We start from the raw sequence: 21,348 nt of genomic DNA, 5'->3' as shown, positions 1-21,348 counted from the left end.
TGTGCTCCGCTCGGTCCCTTCCATCTTCGCGCGCGTGTCCTGCTCTCCCCGCGAAGCCGATGTGCCCCGTTCATCCTTCTCGTTCTCCATCCCCGTCGTTCCGTCGTAACAGCCTTTTTGCCTCGGGCTATCGGTACCGGCGTGCTTCCTCTTGGCAGCAGAACAGACTTCCCGTTAGTGAAAACCACTGGTTGTGTCACTGTTAAGATCGAAGAGTGAGTAATAGAAATACGTACGGATATCGCGGTGAACGGAGTACGGCGTCGGTGAACCACGCACCGCCATCAGAATGGATGTCACGAACGGCATGAGACCCATTTTCGGAGGCTACCCGTTTCAAGGTTGGTATTCCTCTTGTGTGAAAATCTCGGGATATCGGATTTAGAAACGTCTCACGGAAAATTAAGGCGAACTTTCGTCTTCTTTTGAATCGCATCGAGTCGAAGCACTTTACTTGAGACGAGACCGATGGACGGGTGGGGGATGTTGTGAAACGATCAAGTATTTACTTGTCACGTGTGGACAATTTCTACGACAGTGAACCTTGTTGCATTGTTTTCCAAACACGAAGAGATTCTTTATCGTCCCGATGAAAAACACTCGAATCACGATGCGTGTCGTACAGAATTTGGAAAGCGCAAGTTTAACTCGTGGTTAACGTTTCGTGTCGAATTTTTAAATGTGTCGATCGAACAATTTGTAGATACACGATCGCACGGCATTAGTGGTTACGTAGACTAGACGTAACATTCGGAATCTTTTATCGTGGTTTATTGTCAATAGTCTCCATTCTTCCATAATAAATTATATACTTAATAGTAGGCACGTAATAAAATATCATTAAAATAGAAAATTAATGTATCGATATTATATAAACCATCTTAACGTTTAAAAGACATTAATATACGTGTGTATCGATTTGGAGATTAGACACGGTGTTGCGGTATTATGTGTTCGTAGAAAATTATTACAAATTTTTCAGATACACGACTACAACTTCAATATTCCTGTGTATTCTTCATTTTTGTATTTTCGAAATAGTTTCTTTCATCGCGATGTTTATTATTATGTCCGAGGGGTAGAATTTACTATTTTCTCGCTGCTTTGAAAGGTGACCACAAGGAACACGGTGACACGATTATTTAAAGTGACGCAAAGTTTATAGTCGTTTAATTGGTAGAAAAAGAAGAACTATAATTGCAAAACAGAAATATTCTACCGATAAATTGTTTACCATACGATGTACGGCCTTTTAAAATAAGACTTCGTCATTGTTTACGCGTGGTTGCAACGTTACGTATCGGTCTTACACATACACAGGGTGTTTCCTTTAATGCGGGTATCGAGAACATCTCCGTTTCTTCCGAAGATACGAAACGCAATCGGAAGAAAAATTATTAGCTTCGATGGAAAGAAACTTGCCTGAAAGAAATAATTTTTCTTCAGGATCGTGTTCTATGAGATTTCAAAGTCATTGATATTTTATACACGAGATGACGTATCTTTGACACAGCGTTGCGGTTCATACGAGAAACAAATTCAACCACGTACGACACATTGTTCGTCGAATTACCTTGACTAATAAAAACCACGTTTATTTGGGAAAAAAATCTATACATTGACTTGTATACATTTTTGAATACGATAAACGAATGACTGTTTCACACTTTCGATTAGTTTTGGAACGATTGCGGTAGAAACACGATTAAATGTTCCTAATTGAAAATATATGAACGTTTACAACATTTAAATTCAATCATTGTGTTACCAATACTATCTACATCGTGTAGTAAATTTGGCATTATTCGTGTCGACGTTGTTATAAGAATGTACGGTCGATAAGAGAAAACAAATATGATCGTAATTAACGGAAAATGAGAAGGACACTCCTATACATTCGAAATAAGTGTACGCGAAAAGACATTCTGGCCGTCGCTTCGACTTAGAGCAGTGTTTTTTGAACTGTGGGTTGCGACGACCAAAAGAAAGATTCGTTTGCCTATAAAAATCCTGAATTGGATTCCGTGTCCAAAGAATAAATTACTGCAGCTTAATAGACTATTTGACTATATAGAGAGACAAACTAAAATTTGCAGCGCGAACACGCATAAGAAGAGAAGAAATGAATAAGCTGAACGAATCACATCCATTGATTCTAATAATGATAAGGTGTGGTTAGGTCAGGTTAGATTGGATTTTTAGAGAAGTCTCGCCCAAGCCAAAAAGTAGAATGGAACTGACAAATGTAAACATTCAATTGGAACTCAACGCGAGGTCGAGCAAGAAGTCTTACTTTAGGTGCAGACGATTATATGAAGGAACACTTGGTACAAAAAGTGCTTGCTCAGAGAAATATGGTCGTCAACATTCAGGATAAAATGGCCACCAATGTTTTATCTTGGTGATATGTGGTCACGTTCTGTATTTCTGTTTTCAATTATAGTAACGCTAAGCGATAAAACTATCTTTCGCGTACAATATGTGTGTATACGCGTGTGTGTATAACATCGGTACTATGTACATTTATTATTAATATATGTACATATATAGTGATGTGATCTAGATGTTCTATATGCGGTGCACATATATTGTATTGTTCTTATGATGTCTATATTACCTAAAGCATTATACTTTATTATGTTTATTACTTAAATATTATATAGCTTCTTTTTTTATTGCCCTCTTTTCTCCTTTACTAATAAGGAAATCGTACTTTTCACTCTTCTACTCGACATGACATTTTTTATAATTTTATACAAAATTAACGGCAACAAAAATTACATGTTGCCTTTATTATCGTATTAATTATACTTGTAACTGCGTCTTAAATTTTTGTTTCGTATAATTTTGAAGGGTTCAACATTTTAAGTAAAGTAGCCTAGAGTGACAATAATTGCGTATGTGGCAGTTAATGGGTCCTTTACCGTATTTAAAACGAAGAGTTAACACATATTGAGATGTTCATAAAACGATTCGAATTATAAGCAATGCGCTATGTATTGTCGCGAATAATTACTGAATAAGTGAAATAGGTGCATAGTGTTGCATTATATTTAATGTTACAGCAAAGCATGCTGTAACGTTACATACATACGTCTTTGAGCGGTTCCTGGTGTCGTTGATAGTGGCAATGGATATCTTTCTTCAGTTTTTCTCCTAAAAAACAAATGAAATGTTGTTACGTAGACTCTAGACGAGTGTAGTTTAACCAAATCGCGTAACCTCATACCGAACAAAATCATTTGCGTGGATGAATACTTGTAACTGCGTTGCAAGCATGACCGTATTCGCGACAGAGTTGATAGTTGTTTCACTATTTAGGAATTACATGTAATCTGAACAAACACCGAGCCGATTTCTTAATGTGTTTTCCTTACTTCAAAGAATTGGAAACATATTCGGAAAAAGAAATTTTTAATTTCAAGTATTTGCCAAAGATTTCACTGTTTCTGAAAACTACAAAATTCGATGGAAATCACAGTTAAAATACATTATATCTTAAAATAATCATAAAATAACTTACTTTTTATTGTTCACATTGTAAAAATTGGTTTTGTACAATGGTGTTGAAGAATACTTCCCAGAAGAAAATATAAATATAAGCTACTATGACCTGGAAAAAAGGATAGTACACTTACAATATTTTCGTTTTTCGATAGCAGTTTAATAGCTGATTGAAGCGAAATCATACTAAAGAAAATCGTATATTGTTACCAAGGTAGAATAAATATTCTATTTATTCGTGAAAATTATAAAATTAGTGAACAAAAGTTACAAGGTAGTGTTTAATCTATTAAAAAAGTCCAGTCAGTACGAGAAAAAAAAAGTAAGAGATGGCCATGTGTAGTTACAAATGATGAAGTACAGGCCAACTTACGAATTGTTTCAAATTTGAAAGGCACAACTTGACGGATCGCTGCAGAAGCAGGTATTAATAAAATTAGTATCAAAAATATTTGACGTATTTTACAACAAACTAAAAATATTAAAAAGCGAAAATTTAAACAACGACTACTCTTAACGAGAAAACAAATACAATTATACAAGGTGTAATATCTTTTTTTCCGTTGTTAAAACATCCAATTATTTCCATGTGGTGTGTATTTTCTTCATCTTTAAAATAATCGTTGATTGTTTCTACTGATTCTACATTACGCGTAGATACTGAAGAAGCACGTACTAAAGATAGAAATTCGAAATGTAGCTAAAGTTTGTTTAATTGCAGCATAGTCGTTTTATGTAAAACTAGCAGTTGAAACTGAAGAATCTGACTGAAATTTTGTAATAAATGACGCTTCAAGTGACTGCAAGTGAATGTATTAAAAACGCTAGAATATTCCTAGCAACTGTTTCTTAAAACTCAGTTAAAAGTAACAGAGATTCGTTACTTTTTAGACAACATTTTTATGAAACAAACTCGATGTCCATCACTTATGAGCTGCTTGTATATGGCTTGAGAAATACTTACGATACTAGAAATAACTGAAATATTATTTCAGCTTATTTATAACTTATCCAACTAACGTTTTGAAATAATCTAACTTTTGCCCGAAAGACAACTTTATTTTAATATTTTAAATTTGAACGTTTAAAAGTTATCACTTAATTGGGAGAAAAATTTGTTTTATATAGAAAATTTATAAAGTTGCATTTTAACCACAAATTATTGCTTTCCAGACCATCGTTAATTTTATTAATTGTACTTAATTCGAATAAAACTTTGTCCATTAGAGCGTCACACGGGTCGTCAGCTCGCGTTGCATTACACGATGATCTTTTTGCTTTGAGATAGGGATCACGATTCGTCTTGTATCGCACTCATTCAATTTCATTTTATGTCCTTATTTCTTTACTAGAAACCATGGTTCATTAAGAATAGATCTACAGTACGTTGATCAATAATACGTGCGATTTTACGATTGAATCTCCCACCCTGATTAAATACCATAATATGACTCTTCTTACGCAATAAAGGAATTCAATGACTCCTATCTGCAAAACACAACATAATTTTATCAATTGAATAAAAAAATGCCATAAAATTTCGTAACATCGAAAGCAAGTAGGTACATTTACAAATATAAATATATTCTGTTGCTATTTACTAATCTTTATTAAAATGGTATAACCCCGTAAAGGGTTAACGAATCTTTTCAAAATTGAATAAAATACACCGGAAAAATGAAAAAGTAACAGTATGGATGTATTTTTTAGAAACGATTGTCGCAACGTAAATGTACCGATTGCTGACCATTTAAGAAAATATTGCTACAAAATCTCGTATATTGTTTTATTTCTTATGGAATGATCGCATCAACTTTTTTAAGATCGTGTGTCAATAGTTACGATCAATCTGGCAATGATAACAAGTGTACGAGCTTCAGGAATTTAACGATTGCAATGTTACGTTGATAGAAACGAACACCAATTCGAGCACCTCTTATGATGCACGAATTGTTTATTTTTTTATTTATACTCGAATAATCTTGTATCAAAGATCTTTGAAATCGTTTAAATGTCCGCTATGCTACCAGGTAGAAAAAAGTATAGCATGCTATTTGAAAAAGTAGAAGTGATGTTGAGATGTCCGAAACTTACAATTTACCCGCCACTTCTAACAAAATTCTTACTGGAATGTTATGGCCCCGTTCGTATAACTTTTGTCAATAAAGTTTTCTCGTATCTTTCAAAATAATACAGATAATCAAAATTATTAGTTATTTGACCACACTCTATAGGGTTTGATAAACAAAATTCCCGAAATTTTGAATTTCACACGTTATTCGTATCCGATTAAACTCATCCTTGTTTCCTGACATCGATACTTATGTCAACGATACACGTGTCAATTTTCAGTCGTATTGAATGCATTTCTTTGATTTTGATGCAGCGATGCGTTAGGAATGTCGAAGAAGGATTTTGACGATTTTTGAAGAGAACCGCGAAGACGTTAAATATGACGAAAGAGTCGAACGGCCTAACGCGTTGACTATCGATGAACATATGAACAGTTGATAAAGAATATTATTTGCCAGTATTGTGTCGTTTGCGTGAACTAATACAAATAAAAAATAACCAGAATTGTAAAAGAACAACTTGCGACAATGCACCAGCACATAAATACTTCGCCGCTTCTTTGTGAAGTTTTGTTAAAAAAGAAGACTATAATGATGCCTCGGTCACCGTATTTGCCCGATACAGCCTCCTGCTACATTCTCCTTTTCCGAGAATCAAAGAAAACAATGAAAGCGTAACGTTTTGTGACTCCAGAAGAGATAAAGATAAAGCCGCTAAACGAGCTGAGGGTTATATCAAAAACCACGTTCGGAAGTGTTTCGATAATTGGGAAAAACGTTTATATGGGTCTGTAATATCTAATAAAGTTCACTTTAAAGTGAATCGTATCGTTATTGTAGAGTAAATAAATATTTTTTGAAGTAAATAAAAACTTCAAGAACCTTTCGATCGACTCTTTACTGTAACTCTATAAAACGAATAAATAATTCTGCGTAGTAAAGAACGGATAAGAAGGAATGTATGGTATAAGATATTTGTAAGTTCTTATATCAATATATTATGCTTGTGCCAACTATTTTGATTATTATCCGATTACAGCAAAACGCCTTTTCACTTATTGTTAGTCATTCCAGCACTTGGAACTGCTCGCACTGAATGAACCTCGACGTTATCTCCGACACGCGACCGATGCCACGATTTCTCAGGTTATTAATGACTCACCGAAACCAGAACCGCAAAATTTGTATATTTTTTATTTTCTAATTTCAAGATTGCTTTCGTTAAAGATTTCTTCGCAGCAGTCTTAAGCAAATATGATTTTTTACTAATACGAGAAATCAAACAAAATTTGCAAAAATGCAAATACGAGAAATCTTTCTATCCTTTTTACGAAAAAACGTTTAAATATGGAAACTATAAAATTGACCGTATGAAATAAAATTTAAAATATATGTATCGATACGTGTTAATTTATATGTTATTTAAACGAGTTAATTTTGATGAAATCTGCTTACTTAATTGACTTTTTTAAAATACACAATTTTCATATTCCATTCTTTTTGCGTTAATAGTTTATTTAATATTGAAGCAAACAGATATTTCTAAGAAACAAGTATCGAATATCAGTCTCAATTGCGAGTGTCTGTGGCCGCCTTTATAATCTATCGACAAAATAATCGGTTCGTGGAACAGAATTCGTTTCATAACCTTCTACACTACTCAGCACTCATCGGTTCCAAGTGAACAACGTAAAACAGGGTCTTACTGTATATGAAATTGAGCGGATGCGATTCATTTTCATATAATCGGGGACTACTATATAGCGTACCAAATGTTTTATGCTTTGCGATTAACAAGTGCCTACGGCGCGCGATGACATATGAAATTTTCTCTGCTAGTTGACGAGCATATTATCAAGCTTATATGTTTAACACAATCTCTATAAATAATAAATACGAGCTATTGTGTTTGCAACAATAATATCTTGCATCTTTATACGGTATAAGTAACAATTTTAACTGCAAAGGATTGATAAATATAATTCACTTAAAAAATATAAATTTTGATCGCTCACCTTAAGTGTGATTTAAAATTTATATTAAAATAAATTATTCGTAAATGAATTTTATTGTAACTCCAATACTGTTGACGATTACTGTACAACGAATTCTGCATGCATTTTCTACCGACCAATAGTGCACAATTCTTATTATTTTTATTTTAATCTAATAAATCAAAATCACCGTCATTCGTGAACGCAATTTTGACAGTGTAAAAGACATTTTATAAAATATTTTCTGCGTTCTCTTTTCAATGTCTTCCGTGCTATGATATAGAACGAATACGGATGAAATTCTAAGAAATGTGCAAAATTTGCGCAATATTTTTCACTGGAATTCCCCAAATTTTGAAATATTTGCTCTCCATCGATGGCCGAATTAATGTCAAGAGTTGCAAGAATTAAAGTAAATATTATTTTCATTTTTTCGAATTTTCTTATGACTGCGTTTCTGAACGTTCAAGATTCAAAATGCAAACTTCTTTAACTTTAAAGCATTTTTTCATTATCTATACACTAAAAATCTTTGGGTAAAAAATGTCTCAAATGTACGATATTCATGTTTTCAACTTTATCGTACAATGAAATGACAAAGGAAACAGGCATATCCGGTCACTTCTTTAATAATTATAAAAAAATCTTCTAGTTAATTATAAAAAAAAAAAAACAATATATTACGAGGACGTGATTAATCGAAAAAGACCCAAGGAACGCATTAGAGTCAAGTACAATACATTATGGATATATGTAAATACTTACGTAGGTACATTCATTTTATTCTCACTGTATTCTCATCGTGTGCACCGTGAGACAGAATCCTGTGTGGTTTAACACTGTTTTCGAATGTTATATTTATCATTAAGTAACGCAATAACGAGTCTGTATAATCATTACAATTATAATGACCATTTGGGCTAAGGAGCGCAAGCATTGCTATGCTAAAATTTGAGTTAGACGAACACTTTTTATGATGCACATCGCACATCGCTTAAATGCGCACACAATTTTTAGCAAATGTTTAAGCATAAAAAATAGTCATCTAACTCAAGTATAAGTCGAATAGATTTTTTCGACCACCTCTCGTATTCAAATGGCTAAACCTAGTTAGGTAAATAATTACTACTACTTAGGTATAGTAACGATTTTTTACTCGATCCGTTATATTTATAAATGCCTAACACGGACGAGAGAAAAATTTAATAAAGACGAAATTTAATGGAATTTCATTTATTGTATATTTGTTCAAATTTGTTTCTCTCGAATCAAATATCAAAGTAGCACATAGTGAAAACAGTAACAATTCTAACATTAAAAATACTATTAAAAATAAAAAGATTCTTTGAAAAGTATAATTTGTTATTAAAATACCAACTTTCTATTAACTTTTACGTCGACTCCTTTCATTTATTTAAATTTATACGTTACAAATGTTTCAATTAATATATTGTTTCATTCGAGTAATTACTCTCTTCAATTAAAATAGTATCGTTTCTGTTAGTTTCTGTTAATTTCTCCTTTCTACCTAATACCTTTGAATCTAAACCGGATAATGTTCGTTTCTAATGTAGATAATAAGTAACGCACTCGTTTTAGCGTTTTCTGTTGTGTCTCGAAATTGTTCCAGACGAAACATTGTCAATATATTGGACATTGACCCATTACACCATTAGCATGACCCATTACATGCTTACACCCATTACATTACAATGATCTTCCGACGAAGTTGCTGCGCATTGCTATTAAAAAATGTAATTATCACCGTTAATTGAATTTTCAACATTTCGATAGGTGTTTCCATGTTACCATATTTAAATCAACTCGAAAACTGAACATACACGTAGATATGTGACAATATCTCTAAAATGGGGGTCTTGTACGTGTAATTTTTCAATTGGGTGAGTAATAGGTATTGGAAACCCAATTTTTGTGCGTTTCTTACATAATCGATTAACTTTGATTCCACAATATGCATTTAGTGACATAACACGCAAAAAGCGGTTCACGTAATCGTATGGTTCCGGTGTTTGCTCGGGTTCCGAGTAGATTTTTGTATGCAAGTATGGTAATTATAATGAAGGTACGCGGTGTACGTTAGCAAAGAAAGTAATGCCACTTGCGGAAGAATGGCTAATTTGACTAACGATCGGACATTACACTGTTAGCCTTGAAAACGGCCTCCCGTGCGCATAATTTCTTCAATTTTACGGTTGTTAGTCTCATTTTTGGTATTCGCTGACTCGGACTCGCCGACCTGTTATCTGATTTCACGTTTGCGCCTCGAACTTGAATTCAGCCACTAATTTCAAGCCCAATCACTGCAATTGCGTCCCAGACTTTTTCCTTTCCCATCTCTAAACCATACTACTTTCGCGCCAGTTCTCGACCCTCTTGCTTCTCCGTCGTAATTGAATGTTTTCTGACCTCAAAGAAAACCTACATGACCTGTACTTTCTTGAAAAAATCGAACCAGGTTAATACGCGCGCCTCTTCATTTTTTTTTTTTTTTAGTATTAGAATTTCAAACTGTTTGTTAGAAATTTAGCAACTTAACGGTTAAATACTTTCACACATAACTTCTTTCTACCTTCTAACGCTCTAATCGTTGAATTAATAGAAAAATTATGCAATACGATTCAAGCGTTATTGTGAGGTAATATAAACATCCAAAAGTAAATTTTTCAGAACGAATAAAAGACTCTAGAACTTATAATTACTTGTAAATTTTAGTTTATTTTTATTTAAATATACCACTAAGGATAGAATAGCTGAAACGCGTGCAAGTTTCCTGTTTTTCGAATTAATTCGATCAAAATTCTGCAAAAAATAATATAATTTTATAGGAAAACTAGTATGTACCACTTTTTACTTGGCAATTTGAACTGTTTCTGTAATTCCTTTTCTATTCTTCGAATTTCACAATAAGACTTAAAACAAGTGAAAAAATAAAGAACGGAAATCAATTAAAATGTACAGAGTTTTCCAAGAAAAGTATGTGTAACATACCAGTACTGCACCAAACAATTCAAAATATGAAATTGCACTCAAATTACATACCAAGGTATTGCCATTGGCATGTACAATATTTTTGTTAATATTTACAAATTTGACCTATTCACCGATCTTGATTACTTGTGAATATGTTATAGAGGACAAGATTTGAAATAATTTTTTCCTCTGCATGTATACGAGGTCTGTCTTAGTTCCTAAAGTACAGTATTGTCTCGTCATAGGTTGTCCACTTGGGGAACAAACACGGTTTATAAAGGAACTCTACTTCGCAATTCTTTTGTCTCGTCTTCAGCGTTTTCAGCGGTTTCGATTGAATAGGGATACAGTACAATAAACATTCTTTTTCTTTTAAGGAAAGGTTTTTTGAATTTTTTTAAATTTTAATAAACTTTGCTTAAAACAGAAAACCTTCAACACGTTAAACACCACGATAGTCTCTAGACATCGACGCTTCAAAGTTAAAACGATTCTCTAAAGCGCTTACAACACACGAACCTGAATACTTGTAAACTTTCAAATAGCATTACTCTCGTTAGTAGTACTACAAAATAACAAGTACATTGTAAAATTATCGAATATTTCAATTTCTCACGCTACGGTTCGAACAAATATCGGAAATATCCTTAAGAATACAAAACAGGCATGGCATTTAACGTGTTAATTATATCTTATTTCGGAAAAAAGCCAATGTTTTCAATGATAATAGTTTTTTTCGTTTTAAATCTTCGTATCTCTTTACGTATGGTCATCCAAATGTACTTATAAGAGTGGAACCCAAACGCTCATTAATAACCAGCGACTCGAAGTCACGATTATTGGACATTGAAGGATGATTTGTTCGAAAGAACATAAGGGAAAATTTAGAAGTAGCAAACGACTCGTCGTTATATTGCCCCATGAGAAAATATCGTTGCCATCTTCTTTTTCGAAATAGTATGTTAAAGCCGCTGAAGACTCTGTGCGAACTTTATGGTTTACTGCCGTTACGTGCCCTTTCGTTCATTCCTAATCTGTTGCACTCGATAGAGAAACTACTTGTAACGAAAAATGAACACATCGAGCTGTCCGAATTAACCGGTCTACCCGAAAGTTAACGAATCTCGAGTATTGGCTCGAACTTGCTCGCCTCTTTCCGTCTCGGACCGACAATTCTGGTATTGACTCTCACACTCCTAACGCTATAGCGAAAACAGCCGCATTAGTAACGTCTGTATAGGTGAGATTTTAATATATATAGTATCAAATGTTGTTTATTAATATTTCGAAAGTTATTAAATACTCAAAGTTACAATTTTATATTTTGGGTTCATTCTTCCATCCCGCCGCACTCTTAAAAATTTTATGCCGATCAGCAACCGGTGCTTCTCAGAAGTGCAGTCATTCCCCATTATCGGTGTTACACGCCGCGTATTAAAAAATTATTGTCAAACTTTAGTATTATATTAATATATACCGTAACATTAATCTAGAAGAACAAATAGGTTAGATAAACATTGGCATTTGGTTAATCGTAGACAATGTTTAGTTCGGTCATTTCAGACTTTGTACAAAGATGAGCCATTAACCGATATTGAAAAATTTGACAGTTGCTAAACAGACGTAGAATTGTCGTAATACCAGACGAGGTATGAGGAATCTGTTGATATATACAGTTAATTTTTCCAAAACTATAATGAAAATCTTACCTGTGTATAAATAATTGAAAAAAATGAATCTGTTTCAACTTGTATGAAATTTTCGAGGTGATCAACCAATGAAAATGAAGAAAAATTTGTTATTCGATCATTTTCTGACACTTTAAATCAAAAATCAACTTTTTACCGCAATAATTATCTTTTTAATTTTTCTCGCAAATTAATATACCTTAAAAATTAGTAAGTTTGGAAAGTTTCAAGGCATTACAGGTCCGAGGAAAAGTGTATTCTTTAATTTAAAGAAAAATTGATTTAAACGGATCAATTAGTTTCTGAGATATCTGTCCCGCCAATTCGAAAAATGTGTATTCATATTCTAATTTACATCAACAACTCTCGTCAATTGCAAAATCGAGCAAGCGGAGGGATATATCCCTAGACGATATTCACTTCCACAAATAATACCGTGACAATAAAATCGTCTTTCACGTCTTCATATTATGGGCAATCGATATTTGCTAGAACACCTATTATGACTACAGAAATCACAACAATCGACGGTACACATACATACAAAGTTAACGCTGGCACCATGGAAAAATACAACTTACAGAAACGGCAAGTAATATATGTCTATCCTCCCCCCCCCCCCTAATAAAATGCCAAAAGATATCTAGACAACATGCGTCAGGTCATAAAATCGTAAAAACAAGCAAGACCTAGAAGAAATAATAGAAATAGGGATACAATACGATCAGAGAACTACACAAGAAAGAAACAAGTCCAGCATGATATCGATAAATAAAACTCTAATAATTGGATAACAATGAAAGGATGCAAGAAGATACAATGAATGAGATTGCCAATGAAAACGCCAATAAAATACAAAAGCCAACTCACCTACCAGTTAACCGACCCCAGAAACACATCGAATCTACTTAACCTTTTTATAACCAAAAATATCTCGCGAAGCCAAGTTGCAGTAAATACAAGCTTCCACTTGTCATCTAATTGGTCACCAATTACACTTACATTCAGATTTACATTCATAGAAAACGAAAAACGGCTGTTTCGGACAAATTTATAAAGCCTAAAAGTCCCGTTAATAATTATGGACAACATAGATCCGGTGGTAGAACTTTTAGCTAAGACGTTACAAAAACTGAAAACAAATGCGCAATGAATCATGATTCATCATCCGTAAGAATCAATATCGCAGAAAAGAGGAAAGCTAGGAAGAAATGGCAGCTGTCTAAGCATCTTGATGATAAGAGGAAGCTAAACAAGTTAACTAACAATAAGAAGCTCGCGAACCTATTGCACAAAACTATAAATGAACGTATCCAAGAATACCTACAAAGTTTGTCTACGTGGAAAAAACACACTCCTACTTCTTGTGGAAAATTACAAAAAAGTCGATAAGGTAAACTAACCATATTCCCTCACAAAATTGGAACATAACCAATGAGCCAGAAATAATTGTAAAAACCGAAATATTTGCAAATCAAAATATTTAAGTCTTGACACACCAATGTCCGACAACAATTACAATTGTAATCGCAAGTTACTCACTAAGCAAATTAATAAGACATCATTAACTTCCTTAACGTTCCTTTGCAATCTTGCGAACTCATCGAACACTTCAGTCCCAGACAAGTAGCACAAAAAATAGAAAAACTCAACAGTAAGAGAGCACCAGGATATGATGTCATTACCGTTAAAATTTTAAAAGAAATACCAAGAAAAGGTGTAGTAGCAATCGCACAAATATATAACGCGATATTGAGAGACCAGTATTTTCCGATCCAGTGGAAATTCGTGACAATCGTTCTTATTTAAAAGCCTAACAGTGCCTCTCACAAAAGTGACCTTCTATAAGCCTATCTCACTGTTACCAATCTTGTCAAAACAACATGACAGGCTACTTTTAAATAGACTAAAATCAATATTGATGGAAAAGCATGATCTCACAACATCAATTCGAATTTCGTAAGCAGCGCTCTACTATTGAACGAGTATGTCGTATAGTCAGTGTGATACCACAGAAGAATGCTTTAAGAAACGCATTGTAGATTCCGCTGCTGATAAACTGAACAACGAAAACCTTGAGACTAAGGACTGTGTTAGATACCTTAGTCTGAATATGCATAAAAGATTCATATTGAAAGGTCACATAAAAAAGAAGGAACAGCAAGTTGGCCACAAAATGAAAACCTTGTATTGAATCCTGGATCGTAAATCGAAACTTACACCATACAATAAATTACCCTTGTAATTTATTCGCCATTATTCCAGTACGAACATATGGAATATAACTTTGGGAAGGTGCCTTTGGGAATGTAAATTCATCAAATTTGCTGATTATCTCCATGAAGTTAGTTCTAGATGTCGTGTAATAATATATAAGAAAAAAACCTATTTAAAGTTTCAGACAATGAAAAGTCTGATTAACAAAATATTTACCTCTAATCTGCAATTTCGGATCCGCAAATTTCTTCTTTTGGTAAATTTTTCAGTTCCACAAACGTAAAGATAACGAACAAAAACGTATAAAAAGTACTCTCAAGTGGTGAGTCGAAATAAAAATTTTTTAATTTGAACAAACGTACGTCGCAAACCGTTTGAAAAATATTGTTAAACAACTGTATTGCGCCAACTGCGGAAAAAACGTGGGGATGTATCAGTTCAAATCAATTTAATCAATGTATTGCAAGTTGAAGAAATTTACAAGAAATTCTATATAAATTTCCTACACCACAAATAATCTAATAGGAAATAACTTTCTATACTATATTTACGCAAATTAATAAAAAGTTATGCAAACATATAAAATAATAATAATGGCCTTCGCGAGCACTCTACCTCTATCCAATTGAGAAATTATAGGAAGAATTGGACGAAAAGAAAGACGTGCTCGAAATCGAAGAAGGCTGGATAAAAATTACTTCGTGAAACGGTGACAAAATTAATCGAAAAAATTTCACTATTAGTTTAAGTGGCTATGTCTGAATGAAGTAAATATATTGTTGAAAAGAAAATGTAAGATTCGTAATTTATTTTTTAATAAGTTTCTTAACATATAATTTGAGTTACATATATTATTTTCTAAGTGTTAACATTACTTCATAACATAGATCATTTTATAATGTAAAGTAGTCTAGCTAATGGTACAAACAATAGCTTATTTAGGGAGTTCAATGTAAAGACTAAATTTTGAGAAAAATTAGAGATGTTGGGTAAAAACGACACTGAAATATACAAATATGTATTCATCGATGTTGAGAAAAATAGGGGGGAAGTTTCTTTTTCTAAGAATTGCTTCCAAATAAAGTTTTATAAGTTTATCGACAAAAGTTTGTGGATATTGATTATGAATCAGTATATATTATATATTCTTTTTTAGTAAATATTTCAAGTTTACGCTACTAAAACGTCTCACGTGAAAGTAAAACTACTTTATCAGTTAAATTGGAAATAACTCCTACTTTAAAGAATACTGGGCTCAGTATTATATACGTTATACACATCAGATATTCCAACGATACAAACTAGTACAATATATATATATATATATATATATATTCGTAGATGACAGTGGAATGGTAGCAACACACGAATACCCAGAAAAAGCAGCTAATATCCTACAAAACCAAGTTCACTTAGTAGAAAAATGATTCAATGAGCCAAAAATAAAGGTCAACTTTCATTCTCCGCAAAGCAAATATTCCGAAAATAACCCTTCACAATAACGAAATTCCACAAACAAAAGTTGTTAAATACCTAGGATTTTGCCTTAATTCGAAATTAACATGGGCACGAGACACACGTAAAAAAATAAACCTATAAAGTCATAATTAAACCTATATGGACATATGGCATCCAATTATGGGGTACAGCAGCAAAAAGTCACATAGCTAAAATAGCTAAATTATTTTGAACGTTACCAACATTTGTAGTTGCGTTCTCATTACAATGGTTCAAGTATAGAAACTTGACGTTGTTGTTCTAATTAATATTCAAATTCTAAAAAGGGCCATGGATGGCTTTGTTGACGTTAAAATTATAGTTAAACTTGAATTGGCAAAAATAATCATTGTTACTCTATATTCAATATACATGTCTCGCTAACGAAAAGTTGTACCGATATTAGCATGACGATATCTTCAGAATCGAAAAACTAGAATTTAGAGAATTGAATGTTTGATTAAAACAATCTACACATGTCTGTGTAAAAGAAAGCTATATAGATACTTAGATTATCTTCTGCATTTTACGTATCCTCGTATATGTAAATCGTCCAATAAATTTTGGATATTGTTTGTAGCTGAACATTCATCGAAACGTTTTAGTTCGTCGAATTAATGAATAAAAGAGTGGTAAAATATTTCTGACAGGGCAAGGGCGCATGAATCAACTGGGTGGCGTCTTCATCAACGGCCGACCTCTTCCGAATCACATTCGACTGAAAATTGTTGAAATGGCAGCAGCCGGAGTTCGTCCTTGTATTATCTCGCGGCGACTTCGCGTTTCTCATGGCTGCGTTTCAAAAATTCTGAATCGTTATCAAGAGACCGGCTCCATCAGACCCGGTGTCATCGGTGGCAGCAAACCGAGAGTCGCTACACCTGAAATTGAAGCAAGAATCGAAGAAATGAAGAGGGATAATCCTGGAATCTTCTCGTGGGAGATCAGGGAAAAGCTCGTGAAGGTAAGAAAAACAGCGGTCTTTGCATGCTGCACAGTTATGAAAATAATTTAAACGCGTATTTCCGTGTATACTGCACCGTGATATGCATCAACGTCGTTATAGTAATCTCTCGTAATGCCCTACTCGTTTCACACGAAAGTAACGAAAATATCGGAGAACATTCATTTCAAATTAGCCAATATGTATTTACCAATATCCGATCCCTGATCGACTAGTGATCGAACCGAATTCGCTCAGGCAATATTATTTTACTATTTCTGGCTATGAAATAACAATCGTCTTAAACTTAATATTTACAAGTACAGAAAACAGCAATATCTTATGAAAGTTCTTTTCATTTTTATATAATTTCTTATAAAATTTATTACAAAATACTCAAAGATGTAAAATCATAATGTATTATCTTAACAGAATTTGATCCGATCATTGCAACACTTTCACCCTTCATGCTTAACCGTTTCCCCAAAGTTATTCTATACTCCGTATGATTGAAATTCTGTATCCTATTGATGTAATTTACATTATTGATATATTTGAAACTGAAAATTACAATACTGCAATCGTTCTCACGATAGTACATATGCCACAAAAAAGAAAACGTTTCACCAAGTGTTATTGTAGAGATATAGACAATCAGTTAAATCAAATAGAATCAGTGTCTTTTAATAATATAATATCGGGCAATATATAAAGATACAATCTTTAGTAACACGGAAAATATTTATTTTGAAAATTTGAAACTTAACATACTTTTCACTAAAGCAAGATATTAAAAAGCATTCGTTTTATCGCCGTCAGTTTTCTTATTTCCTTGGCAAAAAGCATTTTTAGATATTTAGCAAGCTAGTATTATGTTGAACATTTTGGCAATGAGTGTGGCAAACGTTTGGTAACGTGTGTGTGTGTGGGGGGGGGGGGGGGGGTGTATCTTTCTTAGCTTTCGCTATATCTATCAAATAATATACAAACATATTGTTAAAAGTTCAGTGACACAAAATAGGCGATTTTGTACAAATTTTTTTACATTTCTGTAGTATATGCAACGATTCACTTCTTACCTAAATAGAATGCAATATATACATATACATTAAAATACTTTTCTTTTTCTTCCTTCTTCTGGTAATTTTTAAATAAAGGACGTTATTCAACATCGACGAAACTCTCCTTTCCCCTCCCAATAGATTATTTTTAAATTTTTGCACATTTGTAGATCTATCTATATAATCGTCATCAATTTCCATTATCGGTCTTTCTTTAAGTCTCTAAAGGGCGGAAATTAACGATATTTTAATGAAATTTTTCGCTGAAAATTAGAAATAAATTACTGCTTTCAGGAGATATATAGTTTTGACAGGTTATCAATTCACACGATTTATATGCATTTTCTTGTACTTATTCGATTATTGATTTACAAGTTCTAGCGTTTAATGCGAACCATGAAAGAGAAGTAACGTTAATATACGAAAATTAATTTTCGTATATTTTGTGTAGTACTTACAAGATTTGCGCATTAAAAAATGGTACAAATTGTATGTAAAAAAATCTGAAAATACGATATACTTATCTTCAGGTTTCCACTTTAACGAGTAATGTTTCTCACATGTATTTATACTCGGCATCCTCTTCCTCTGAATCTTCTGCTGTCGAATTTTTGAGCAAAACAATACAAATTAATTAACCAATTACTAATAAACGAGAAAGACTAAACAAAACAATTAACAACATAGATTTTAATTCGTGTTTATTGTGTGCAAAGAGGTTTTGTCACATGTCATTAGACATCTATTTACACATATTTATCTATCATTGATATTTAAAAAAAACTTTACGTTGCTCTTTGTATTCGGTACAAATTAAATACTTTTACATTGATTGTAAAAGCAATATATTTGTATGCTATATTTCATCAAGATAGAAAGGCAAGAATGGTGTAAGATTTTGAACGTAAATCAGTGTGTATGTACTCCTTGTACCGTATATTTGGAGAATTTATTCAGATGTACTGTCCATCCGTGAGAAGAAGACTAACGAGAATTTACATCTCCACTCTAGTTTGCAGTCTACTAGCTGTCCTACCCTCATACGCATTGTCACTACTGGCCAAGAATAGCGACAAAAATCGACAGTGGCCAATAGTGGAGATGCAAACACTCGTTAGCCATCTTCTCGCGAGCAGACAGTACATTGCGATGAGTAGATTTATTTATTCGACAAATCTTGGCTCACTGTGGATAGTTTTGAATAAAATTGACTGTTTTTAAATATAGAGACTGTGGCGCAATACACAAAAAGCGATTTTCTGAATAAAAAAATTAATGATCGAGTCCCACGTTGGCATAAAACGAACTCATTCAAATTTAAAAGGTATTTGTCAATAATAGGAACGAATTATAAACGATTTACAGTTAAAATTTCTCTCTTTTAGGCGTTATTTAGAGTTTTAAGGAGTTCTGAAGTAGGGACTAGGGTGAAAAGGCAAGAATTAAAACATTGTATTTCGGAGTGTAATTCAAGATCATTAAATTACACAGAGTTCGAATAATGTAGGCTTTAGTGCATGAAAATATTTAATTAGAACGGTTGACACATTGATGTGTCTTCGTTGGCACATTGGTGGACACATTGATGACTATCAATGGCCACGATGGTGTTTCAAACAAAAGTGTATTGGTACTTAGTAAAGAATTTATTGATGCAAACAAAATTTTTCTTTCTACATAAAAAACAACGTAGGTCATCCTTTCATTCTTTTCATTATTAAATTAAAGTAGATAAAACATTAATATCATCTTAATTGCTCAATCACAAAATAATCAAATTTATGTTAGACCATTTATTCAGATTACATTTAAGTCCTGTATAACAATTAGTTTTCAGTTATTTATATTATTTTGTGCGACTTCTTATTTACATCGTACATTTATGTTTAAATGCAACGGATTGAAATTATGCATCATCGATCAACTCGTAAATTGTACATTGGATATAAATTAAGTTATTTTAGGATCGATTGATTAATACAATACCTGATACTACGTTATCGTATTTAGCTCTTTAAGTATGTACGGTACTATTTAAAAAGCACAAAGTGATTCCAGTTTTTTTTATCGGAAAAGAGTACATACCTTTGATGATTTCTTTTACATCAATAAATTTTTAGTTCGATACCAAGGAACTGTTGTTGAAACATTTTGTTTTGTTAAACTATCGGAACCAACTCAAATATCGCAAGTTCACCAAATACATTGATAATACAATGTATTGAACAAGAAATTGTTTAACACAATTAACGAGTGGGGTAAAATAAAATTCTGCTGAAAAATGAAATTTTTTCTGGTTATTCATACAGCATGTTTATGAATTTGTTCATTAGAACATTGTATGTATTTTTCGCTATTTAATTTATCACTTATACCATTTATGTTTACCTCAGCGTAGCAACAAATTCCGTTTCCTAGCAGAACAGAAGCACCACCAATTTGTCAACAGCGCAATATCTTCTTTTCAAATCGAATTTTTTATAAAAATTGGGAATTTTTACTTTCAAAATCGAATTTTAAAAAATGAAAAAGGTTTTAAAATTTCGATGTCCTATAGAAGTTATGAAACGACTATGTTTATACTTTTATGGTTTTAGAACCTCGTTATATTTGTTAACATACAATTTCTTCAGACATTTCAAAATGGAGACAGATAATAAAAAATATAGAAAACCGGTCATTTTTCTGAATTATCGGCGGTGTTAGTCATTTGACTATGTTGATATTGTTCAAATTATTCTAGTTATTCAAATCATGATTCATAACTCATTTTTTTAGATCTTTTAGAAAGATTCATTATATCCAAGAAAGGTAATTATGTAGAAGTTTGACCTATTCACTGATTTTGATTATTTGTGGATATGTTATAAAGAAAAAGATTTGGAATAATTTTCGCTTTTGCATGTATATGCGTTTTGTCTTAGTTTCTGAGATACCTCCAAAAGTCAGTTGGTACTATCATATTAAAATATAACTGTACATCTACGTTCGTGAAAAAATACGTGCTAGTTTGCGAAGCCAGACGACCCCCTACCTATCTTTTTTCCATAAATTTATCACTGGTTCGCAATCGACCCCATGCATTCAATATTGCTTTTCGTTTTGTCCACCCATCATTCAAAATTGTTTTGCCACTCTTGTCGGTTGTTACGACGCAATGTGTTCATAAAAGCAATATGTAAGCAGGCGCTAGACACTGTTGCACACTCTGCCGTAATCACGTAGAATAAATGTATCAGTAATCGACCCTTAGCCAGTAATTATCCTCTTCTAAAATAATTAAGAAGTAGTAACAAAATCGCATAAAATAAAATATGCTAGTGGTCAATTTATACTTCCACTTTCAGTATATACAGTTTCATATCCCTAATGATAATACCG

The 21,348-nt window shown here is 32.8% G+C and overlaps 1 protein-coding gene across 1 annotated transcript in view; it reads left to right on the top strand.

Annotated features, from left to right (window-relative positions):
* The first annotated feature begins 289 nt into the window (after nt 1-289).
* LOC143145938 (protein gooseberry-neuro) overlaps nt 290-21,348 on the top strand; it is an 80,516-nt gene continuing 59,457 nt past the window's right edge. The window contains exons 1-2 of the mRNA XM_076309796.1: nt 290-341; nt 16,614-16,927. Of these exons, the coding sequence (XP_076165911.1) occupies nt 290-341; nt 16,614-16,927 (366 nt within the window). The remainder of the gene's footprint in view (nt 342-16,613; nt 16,928-21,348) is intronic.

This window comes from Ptiloglossa arizonensis, chromosome 1 (genome assembly GCF_051014685.1).
Source record: "Ptiloglossa arizonensis isolate GNS036 chromosome 1, iyPtiAriz1_principal, whole genome shotgun sequence".
NCBI classification, from domain to species: Eukaryota; Metazoa; Arthropoda; class Insecta; order Hymenoptera; family Colletidae; genus Ptiloglossa; species Ptiloglossa arizonensis.
This window is presented reverse-complemented; position numbering and strand designations above follow the sequence as displayed.